We start from the raw sequence: 10,734 nt of genomic DNA, 5'->3' as shown, positions 1-10,734 counted from the left end.
TGGCGAGGCGAGCATGGCGATGAGGGGCGATCACTCAGGCCCAGTCATCGCCCTCGCCCCGTGACTGTGACGCACGAGGGAGGTGGTGATGATCGCTCTATTATCCCTTTCTACTTTTGTCTCCTTAAGAGTTTTGGCTCGGTTCCAGGATGGGCTTGAGTGCGTGAGAGAAGGGAAGGGGAAGGAGGTTGAATGGAGGAGAGAGGAGGAAGGAGAAAGGAAGAGATAACAGGGGCGGAGTAACAGAGGAGAGAGAAGGGAAGGGGAAGGAGGTTGAATAAAGGAGAGAGGAGGAAGGTGGGAAAGGAAGAGAGAACAGGGGCGGAGTAACAGAGGAGAGAGAAGGGAAGGGGAAGGAGGTTGAATGGAGGAGAGAGGAGGAAGAAGGGGAAGAGACAACAGAAACAGAGTAACAGAGGTCTAGAAAAGAGGTAAAGAATAGGAGTGAGGAGAGGATAGAGGAAAAAGAGGATAAAATGGAGCGAAAGAAGAGATTGGAAGTAAAAATCGAGCAGAGGAGAGAGAGAAAGAAGAGCGGGAAAGCGAGAGGAGTAAGAGACAGGAAAGGAGAGAAAGTTGAGGAAGAGAGGAACAACACAGGGAAAGGAGATGAGTAAGAGTTAGATAGGAAGGCGAGGAAAGGGAAAGAGGAAGAAGAACGAGTAAAGGAACGCAGAAACAGGTAGAAAAAATGACGAACAGGAGAGAGGAAGAAGAGCAAGAAAGAGAGGAGAAAAACAGACAGGTAGGGAAGGAGACGAGCAACAGGAGGAGGAGGAGTAGGGAGAGGCAATAGTCACACACACACACACACACACACACACACACACACACACACACACACGGACGGAGGGCAGGTTGCAGAAGCGAGTCGAGGCAAAAGGAGGTAAACAAGTCAATTACTTTTACGGCGGCAATTAATTAGGACTCCTTCGAAATGCCGGGAGGCCAGAGGAAGTCGACGGTTGGTACGCGGCAGAATGTTCGTCTCCACGGCACTCCAGTTAAAGAAAGTCGACGGTTGGTGGACGGCAGAGTGTTTTAAGGTCATACTCTTAAACATTTCATCGCCTAACCACACACACACACACACATTGGATATGGCTTTCGTAGGAGTTGTGGGCCTTTCCTAGGGTAGTTTTTTGACCGTGATGGAAGATATGGATTGGATAAGGAAGATAAAGGAGAAAGGAAGAGGTGTAAGGAAGAAGGAAGCGCAGAGAGATATGGGGGAAGGAGAACGAAGAGAGAGGAAGGGGAAGAAAGAGATGGGAAAGGTGGACAAGGAAAGGGAGAGAGGAAGAGAGGAAGGGAAAGTAAGAGATGGGAAAGCAGGGCGAAGAGAGGGAGAGAGAAAGAAAAAAGGAGGAAGGGAAGGAGAGGGAGAGAAGAAGACAAACAAGAAAGAGGGAATAACAGATGAGGAAGGGAAAGGAAGAAGGGAAGAGGAGGAAGAGGAAGAAGAGCAGGAAAGAGGAGATTACATAACAAGATTAGACGATGTTAATTCAGTCCTACCTCCCTCCTTGGACCTTAGGCGAGCTCCGAAGGTCCCGGAAACAGTCTCGAGGGTCCAGCAAACAGTCCTTGGCTTATTAAACTCAATTAGGAAACACTTGTGGACCGGCCAATCCCCCTTCCTCTTCCCCTCCATTCCCCTCGTCCCCCTCTCTTCCTCTTTATCCATTCTCCTTTCTCTTTCCCTCTCCTCTCCCACCCTACTCTCCCTTTCCCGCCCTCTCCTCCCCACCTCTTCCTTGCTTTCCCTTTCCTCCCCTCTCCCTTTCCTCCCCACCTTTCCTTCCTCTCCCTTTACCTTCTCTCTCTCTTCCCTCCCCTCTCCTCCCCATCTCTCCCTTCGTCCCATATCCTCCCTACCTCTCCTTCCTCTCCCTCTCTCCTTATTAAACAAACGAACCGACAGTGTTTAGGTTAATGTAGATGGATGTGTGGACGGAAGGGAGAAGGGAGTGCGGGCGTGTTTTGTGGAGGATAACTGGATAAACTATAGACGGATGGTGGAAAAAGGGCGGAGGGAATGAATTTACGGCGGATAATTGAATAGAGATGGATGGGTAGTGGATGGGTGGACGGGTGAGTCGTAGGGATGGTCGGCAGGAAAACAATGGATGTGTTGGTTGAGCACTGGTGTGTACGATTCATCTTTTTTCTCTGTTTATTTAATTTATATATCGATTTATGAAGGAACCCCGCGGAGTCGTAGAAGATCCCAGAGGAGCTGCCTCGCGATGCACTGATTCAAACGCCTTCTTGAGACTGACTTAAGCTGCAAGCATCCATCCCCTGGCGAGACTCACGTCGGCGCTTGGAAGTGATAAATAATTATTAATGTTACTATTTGATTCACTCTCAGGCCATCTTACACACACACACACACACACACACACACACACACACACACACACACTTTCACATGTCCCATTATCAAGCACACACCATCTGTCAAGGTAGTGTAAGATGCCCACGTGGCAGTTTTTATAATTTTTGTTTTCGTTTGTTTTTGCTTTTTAACTGCTCCCTTTACTGGAAAAAATCTGCCAAAAAGGTTATGCAAGGTGCCCACGTGGCTGTGTTCACGGGGCACCGCGCCCACACCCAGCAGGCGGCGGTGTCAATTTTGTGCCCATCGAGCCTTGCTCTGCCCCGAGGCCTGCAGCCCCTGCCTCCACGGCCTCCATACTCACTCCTGTGCTGCTGCATTACTTGTACAACACTACTTGGACGCTTGTCAAAGCTTGCCTGAGCAAGAAAGCTCCACAAACAGTGATGAAGACGTGACAAGATGAAGAAAAGCTCGGCCTCCAATATCGGGCCATCCTCTGGGGGAACGAAGGCTGCCCGTACGCCCTGCGTGCCCTTCATTACGTCTGGGACAACTGTCTGTGTAAGGGAATGAGCACAGCGGCCAGACAAAGAGCCAAGTCACCGCTCTGCCCCGTGAAGTTAAGAGAAAATTAAAATTCTGATGTTGGTTGGCACCTACACGCCCCGCTGACTCGTGTTTGTCTGTAGGCGGCAGCACCTCCCGGGACGGCGAGAGTATCCCTGAGGTGTCACGTCACGGCACACATGACTGTGCTGGGAGCCCCTGGCCGTCTCCCGAGGACTCACTCTGCTCGATGTTCACCTTTTCCTGCATCTGGATAAAGCCTGGACCAATAGATTCGAGAGGTCTTCCCATCAGAGACTCTTCCCCACAAACGACCACGCGTGTGGCAGGCGGAGGGAGACGTGACGTCACGGTCACAGAAAATGGAGGTAGGAGACCGGCCGAGACTGACAAAACTGACTCCATTTGACAGTACAGCGGCGCGGCTCCCGGGCCTTCCATCCCTCCTTCCTCCAGGGCAGAGAGGGATAGGTAGGAGGCCAGAAAATGGAGTGGGTGTTGGGGATACTTACGGACCCAACAATCACGAAATGGACAGTTCTGGGAGACTTTATAATTATATCATAATTATCACTCACAGAAGTAGTAAAATTTCATACCTCAGGAGTCGTGTGTATTGGTCCTTCTATCTATCTTTCTATTTACCTATTTTATCTTTCTACTCTACCTCATCCTTATACTGTCCAAATCCCTTGTGCAAGAGTTAACCAGCATCTTCACTCTTTCATCCCTTGTTTCACCGGTAAACTCTGAAACACCCTTCCTTCGTCTGTATTTCCTCCTGCCTACGACTTGACCTCCTTTGATTAAGAGAGAAGTATCCAGACACCTCCCCTCCCGAAACTGACCTTTCTCTTGGACACTCATCTATGCTTCTGTTTATAGGAGCAGTGATTGGCGGACTTTTCTGTTTCCATGTATTATTGCCTTTGAGCTGCTTCCTTTACTGTCAAAAAAAAATCTATATCAACAAACCAAACATTACCTCTGACAACCACAATTACCTCTAACAGCATCCCATTCCTCCTTCTGCCGCAGCCACAACGACCTGGCGTGGAACATCCGCAAGTTCCTGCACAACAAGCTCCACTCCTTCAACCTGTCCAGCGACCTGTCCAAGGAGAAGCCGTGGCGAAACTCAGCCTTCTCCCACACCGACCTGCCAAGGCTCAGGAAGGGACAGGTGGCCGCTCAGGTAAGTTCCGGCTTGTGTTGTGTGTAATGGATGCCTGAGGAAGAGGGGGGAGAGAAGGGGAAGAGGGGGGAGAGAAGGGGAAGAGGGGGAAGAGAAGGGGAAGAGGAAGGAACAGTGCTGGATATAGATTTGTCTTATTCAATTCTCCTTCTCCTCCTCCTCTTCTTTGTTCCTGGTCTTGTCCTTGCCCTCCTCCTCCTCCTCTTCCTCCTCCTCTTTCTTCTTCTCATTCTCGTTCTTGTCGTTAGTCTAATCCGTTCCCCTCCTCCTTTTCTATCTCCTCTCCCTCGTCTTCTTCCTCCCTCTCCTTTTCCTCCTGGCCCTCTCCTCTTCCTCCTCTTCCTCTTCCTCATTCATCTCCTTTTTATCATTATCCACTTTTTCCTTTTCCTCCTCCTACTCTCCTCCAATTTCTCCTCCTCCTCCTTCTTATCCTCCTCTTCCTCCTCCTCCTCCTCCTCCTCCATCTCCTCTCAAGATATGCAGGCAGCTATTTCAGAAAGTTATCAGTTTGGTTCTTCCTCTCAAGTGTATGCACTTTTGAATAACCCAGAGTTCTTTGTTATAGATAGGAAGGGACAGCTTGTGATATAGGTGAAGGGAATGGCCGAGGAAGGGACAGCTTGGGATATGGGTGAAGGGAATGGCCGAGGAAGGGACAGCTTGTGATATAGGTGAAGGGAATGGCCGAGGAAGGGACAGCCAGGATATAGGTGAAGGGAATGGCCGAGGAAGGGACAGCTTGGGATATAGGTGAAGGGAATGGCCGAGGAAGGGACAGCTTGTGATATGGGTGAAGGGAATGGCCGAGGAAGGGACAGCTTGTGATATAGGTGAAGGGAATGGCCGAGGAAGGGACAGCTTGGGATATGGGTGAAGGGAATGGCCGAGGAAGGGACAGCTTGTGATATAGGTGAAGGGAATGGCCGAGGAAGGGACAGCTTGGGATATGGGTGAAGGGAATGGCCGAGGAAGGGACAGCTTGTGATATGGGTGAAGGGAATGGCCGAGGAAGGGACAGCTTGTGATATAGGTGAAGGGAATGGCCGAGGAAGGGACAGCTTGGGATATGGGTGAAGGGAATGGCCGAGGAAGGGACAGCTTGGGATATAGGTGAAGGGAATGGCCGAGGAAGGGACAGCTTGTGATATAGGTGAAGGGAATGGCCGAGGAAGGGACAGCTTGGGATATGGGTGAAGGGAATGGCCGAGGAAGGGACAGCTTGGGATATGGGTGAAGGGAATGGCCGAGGAAGGGACAGCTTGGGATATAGGTGAAGGGAATGGCCGAGGAAGGGACAGCTTGTGATATAGGTGAAGGGAATGGCCGAGGAAGGGACAGCTTGTGATATAGGTGAAGGGAATGGCCGAGGAAGGGACAGCTTGTGATATAGGTGAAGGGAATGGCCGAGGAAGGGACAGCTTGTGATATGGGTGAAGGGAATGGCCGAGGAAGGGACAGCTTGTGATATAGGTGAAGGGAATGGCCGAGGAAGGGACAGCTTGGGATATGGGTGAAGGGAATGGCCGAGGAAGGGACAGCTTGTGATATAGGTGAAGGGAATGGCCGAGGAAGGGACAGCTTGGGATATGGGTGAAGGGAATGGCCGAGGAAGGGACAGCTTGGGATATGGGTGAAGGGAATGGCCGAGGAAGGGACAGCTTGTGATATGGGTGAAGGGAATGGCCGAGGAAGGGACAGCTTGGGATATGGGTGAAGGGAATGGCCGAGGAAGGGACAGCTTGGGATATGGGTGAAGGGAATGGCCGAGGAAGGGACAGCTTGGGATATGGGTGAAGGGAATGGCCGAGGAAGGGACAGCTTGGGATATGGGTGAAGGGAATGGCCGAGGAAGGGACAGCTTGGGATATGGGTGAAGGGAATGACCGAGGAAGGGACAGCTTGGGATATGGGTGAAGGGAATGACCGAGGAAGGGACAGCTTGGGATATGGGTGAAAGGAATGGCCGAGAGAGGAAGGGACAGCTTGGGATCATAGCCGAAGTCACTATAATCCCAAATAAAGGGAACTCGAAAACACTTTAAAGGGCATCCAGAAACATTGACGAGAATATAAATTTAAAGCAGAGGAAATGGCCTGAATTAAAGGTTCGAGGGAAATCCACGCCACGCGATCAAAATCATATAATCTAGGTGGCACAGCTCGGCCTTGTCTGCTCTTCTCTGCTCTGCTTTGATTTAGCCTTCGGTCGAGAGTGGCAGAGAAGGGAGCGAAGGGAGGGGAAGGGCCTATAGCGGGCGGTCACTAGCGCTGCTGGGAATACCTGTACATTAGTGAGGCTTTGACGGTGGCTTGATGTCCGGGGCAAATATATTACGTAGGCTTTGATGTCGTGGAAATATGTATTACGCGGACGTGCGCTGTGCCATCAAAGACCTTTAGGGACATGTTTTTTTATGGTATGTTTTTTTTTTTTTTTTTATGTGTCGGCCACCGCGTCAACAGCCCTCCTCCTCCTCCTCCTCCTCCTTCTCGTCTTTTTCATTCTCCTCTTCCTCCTCCTATTTCTCACTGTCCTCCTCCTCCTCTTCCTCCTCATCATCATCATCCTCGTTCTTACACTCCTCCTCCTCCTCCTCCTCCTCCTCTTTTTCACCCTCCTCTTCCTCCTCCTCCTTTTCCTCTTTTTCACCCCCCCCCCTCCTCCTCCTCCTCCTCCTCGCGCTTCAACCCGCTTAAACGTGAAACATTTGCGAGGAAAAATCACATGAGTTGTTGTTGATGATGGAATATTTTTAGTGAGTGCCTTTTTTTCAGCGGTATTTTTCACTTATTTTTTTTTGGGGGGGGGGCGCGGGAGGGAGGGATCGCGTCAATCAGCTGCTAAAAACATACGACCTGTTTGCTCCAGTGATGTCAAGTGTTTGTTTGTCAAGGAATCACTAAACAGAGTTGGTGTTGTCTTTTGAGGATAAACAGGAAAACAAACAGAGCTAAAACAGACGACAGAAGCAGACACCAAGTAAACAATCAAGAAAACAGACAACAAAACAGATAAAAACAGACCGTTAAACAGGCAGCAAACAGAACAGAACACAATAAACAAACAGAAGGGAATTGAAGGTCTAGGTAACAAACAGCGCACTATACAGTAAACAGGAGAACATTTCAGGATTTAGTAACAAACAGAATACAATAGCAAACAAACAGGAGTCAAATTTTTCGGTAACAAACAGAACACAATAAACAAACAGAAGGGAATTGAAGGTCTAGGTAACAAACAACGCACTATACAGTAAACAGGAGAACATTTCAGGCTTTAGTAACAAACAGAATACAATAGCAAACAAACAGGAGTAAAAATTTTCGGTAACAAACAAAACTCAATAAACAAACATAAGGGAATTGAAGGTCTAGGTAACAAACAGCGCACAATACAGGAAACAAACAGGAGAGAATTTCAGGCTTAGGTAACAAACAGAATACAAGAATAAACAAACAGAAGACAGTTGATGGTGTTAGGTACGTAACAAACAAACCACAAGCAAACAGTTAAGTGTGTGAACAGAGCACTATGCCAACGAGTGTTCCGTGTGTGTGTGTGTGTGTGTGTGTGTGTGTGTGTAGTATATTCCCAAAGGTCATTCCTGAGTGGTCGTTCGTCTTGATTTCTCCCGAGCGAGGCGGCACACAATTCCCTCCCTTCCCCCTTAACTCCCTCTCCCTCTCCCTCCCTTCCCCCTTCCTTCCCTTCCTTCCCTATCCAGCCCCCCATCACTCTTATTCCCACAACTCTCCCTTTTCCCCCTTTATCCCTCCCTCCCTTCCTCCCTCCCTTCTCCTCCCTTCCCTTCCCTTCCCCTCCCTTCCCTTCCTTCCCTATCCAACCCCCATCACTTTTACCCCCAACTCTATTTCCCCCTCTTTCCCTCCTTCCCTTCCTCCCTCCCTCCCTTCCCTTCCCTTTCTCCTCCCTTCCCTTCCTTCCCTATCCAACCTCCCATCATTACTATCCCACCAACTCTCTCCATTTCCCCCTCCTTCCCTCCCTCCCTTCCCTCCCTCTGATCACCCCTATCCCACTAATCCTTCACACACACACACACACACACACACACACACACACACACACACACACACACACACACACACACACACACACATTTTTTTTATCTCCCTTGTAAAGTCCTGATATATTTGTGTTCTCTAAAAACCACGCAACCGAATGACCACACCATAGAATTATTGGAAAACTGTATCTGATAACTCTGGGTCATATATTTTGTTGTAGTTTTTTTTATGTGAATGTCATAGTGAATGTTAAAATGTTTGCCTTATTGGAAGAGTATTAGTTAGACAGACAGATGGACAGACAGACAGATAGACAGACAGAGAAGGAGACGGTAAAAATTTGGGCTATTTTTTTTTTCTTTTCTTATGTGATTACCAAAGTGATCTATCTTATCTATCTCTATCTTTCTATCTATCTTTTTTCTTTCTTTTTTCTTTCTTCCTCTTTCTTTCTGTCTTTCTCTCTCTTTTTCTCACTTCGCTCTCTTTTTAATTCTCTCTCTCTCTCTCTCTCTCTCTCTCTCTCTCTCTCTCTCTCTCTCTCTCTCTCTCTCTCTCTCTCTCTCTCTCTCTCTCTCTCTCTCTCTCTCTCTCTCTCTCTCTCTCTCTCTCTCTCTCTCTCTCTCTCTCTCTCTCTCTCTCTCTCTCCCCAAACACACACACACACATTTCAAGACACTATCACACAATTATTTACTCTCTTGTTTCCTCTCTTCCCTCTTTCGCTTCCTCTATCTCCCCTTCTTCCCTCCTCTTTTATCTCTCTTTCTTCTGCATCACTGCTTCTCACTCACTCACTCACTCACTCACTTCCTCCTTCGCCCTCTCTTCTGACATGTATGGCTGAAGAGAGAGAGAGAGAGAGAGAGAGAGAGAGAGAGAGAGAGAGAGAGAGAGAGAGAGAGAGAGAGAGAGAGAGAGAGAGAGAGAGAGAGAGAGAGAGAGAGAGAGAGAGATGGGAGACCTGACCAGAGCTATCTCCCGCCTCTGTCTCCAGCCACCCAAGGCCGCCTCCACTCTCCCCCTCCAATATTTCCTCATCAATATAAAGTTCATGTGATGGATCGGCGTCCAGGAGGGGAGGGAGGGAAGGAGAAGGAAGGGAGGAAGGATGAAGAGAAAGGGAAGGGAGGAGAGGAAAGGAGAAGGGGTAGGGGACTGTGGAAGGGAAGGGTGTGTGAAACGGAGGAAGGAAAGGATGGAAAGGATAGGGTTAGGGGAGAGGAAAGAAGGGAATGGGTTAGGGGAGGAAGGCAGGGAAGGAAGGAAAGAGAGGGGAGAGAAGAGAGGAGGAGAGCGAGGAACCAAAGGGGAGGGGAAGGGGTAGGGGAGAGGAGGGAGGAAGGAAGGGAGGGAGAGGAAGGGACTGAGGGGAAGGTAGAAGAATGTTTTGAACGTGTAGATGACGGGTATTGAATCCTGTCTGTCTGTCTATCTGTCTGTCTGTGTTTAAGTGCCTGTCATTGTCTGTCTGTTTATAATATTTTCTGGTTAGTTTCTATTATATGTGTGTGTGTGTGTGTGTGTGTGTGTGTGTGTGTGTGTGTGTGTGTGTGTGTGTGCTTGAAGTCGATGGAGAGGAAAACGAGGAGGAGGAGGAAGCGTAAAGAGAGAAAAGAAATTAAGTTAAGAAAGAAAGAATGAAGATAAAAGAAAAAATAAAATAAAATATACTGCAATTTGAAAAGAAGAACGGAAGGAGGAAGACGAAGAAGAAAAAGGGGAAGAAGAAGAAAAAGAAGAAGAAAAAGGAGAAGGAGGAACAAGAAGAAGAAGGAGGAGGAGGAGGAGGAGGAGGAGGAGGAAGGAGATAACGGGAAGCGGAAATGAGGAATGCAAAGGGAGAGGGGAGGAAGGAAGGAAGGAAGGAAGGAAGAGACGAAGGAGAGGAAGGAGGGGAGGAAAGATAAATGGAAAGAGAGAGAGAGAGAGAGAGAGAGAGAGAGAAACGCGAAGGGAAGGGATACAGAAGGAAGCTGGAGGATTAGTGGATCGAATGGAGGAAGGAAAGAAACGAAGGAGATAACAGACAAACGAGAATAAAAAGGAAGAGAGGGAGAAAGAGAAGGAACAAGAAGAAAGGGGCGATAAAATTCAAGAGGGGGAAGAAACAGAGGAGGTAAAAAAAGAGGTACACAAGAGGAAGAAGGAAGAGGAAGAGGAGGAGGAGGAAGAGAGGAAAGAAAGAGAGATGGAGGAGGCAGAAAGGAAGGAGGGAAGAATTTAAGGAGATAACAGGAGGAGGAAATAAAAATGGAAGAGAGAGAGAGAGAGAGAGAGAGAGAGAGAGAGAGAGAGAGAGAGAGAGAGAGAGAGAACAAGATAGAAGGAGAAAGGAGAGGAAGGAGAAGGAGGAAGGGAGAGAGAGACAGAAAGGTGTGGAAGGAAATTAGTGAGAGAGGAGAGGAAGGGAGGAAGGAAAGGAGAGAGGAGAAGAGCTGGAGGGAGGGAAATAAGAGGAGGAGAGAAGGAGAAATGGAGGTAAGGATCAAAGGAAGGAGGGATGGCAGGGAGACTTAAGCAATTATCAAAAAGAAGACTCAAAACCCCTTAGAAATATATTTAATCAGTACCATTTAACTATTTCCCTTTCATT

At 48.5% G+C, this 10,734-nt stretch overlaps 1 protein-coding gene and 1 long non-coding RNA gene across 3 annotated transcripts in view; both read left to right on the top strand.

Moving 5' to 3' along the window:
- Positions 1 to 10,734, top strand: part of LOC127004675 (dipeptidase 1-like) — a 180,642-nt gene that overhangs the window by 107,700 nt on the left and 62,208 nt on the right. Inside the window, exons 4-5 of the mRNA XM_050872763.1 lie at positions 3,950 to 4,120; positions 7,653 to 7,672. Of these exons, the coding sequence (XP_050728720.1) occupies positions 3,950 to 4,120; positions 7,653 to 7,672 (191 nt within the window). The remainder of the gene's footprint in view (positions 1 to 3,949; positions 4,121 to 7,652; positions 7,673 to 10,734) is intronic.
- LOC127004676 (uncharacterized) lies at positions 4,859 to 5,646 on the top strand. 2 transcript variants are annotated; one of them, XR_007757916.1, is made up of 3 exons: positions 4,859 to 4,899; positions 5,020 to 5,099; positions 5,500 to 5,646. It is a non-coding gene; the product is annotated as an uncharacterized LOC127004676 (long non-coding RNA). The 2 variants fall into 2 exon arrangements; XR_007757917.1 differs by having other exon boundaries at positions 4,864 to 4,899; positions 5,020 to 5,139.

This window comes from Eriocheir sinensis, chromosome 28, assembly GCF_024679095.1.
Source record: "Eriocheir sinensis breed Jianghai 21 chromosome 28, ASM2467909v1, whole genome shotgun sequence".
In the NCBI taxonomy this organism is placed as follows: Eukaryota; Metazoa; Arthropoda; class Malacostraca; order Decapoda; family Varunidae; genus Eriocheir; species Eriocheir sinensis.
Note: the sequence above shows the minus strand (reverse complement) of the source record. Positions and strands in the feature narration are given on the sequence as shown.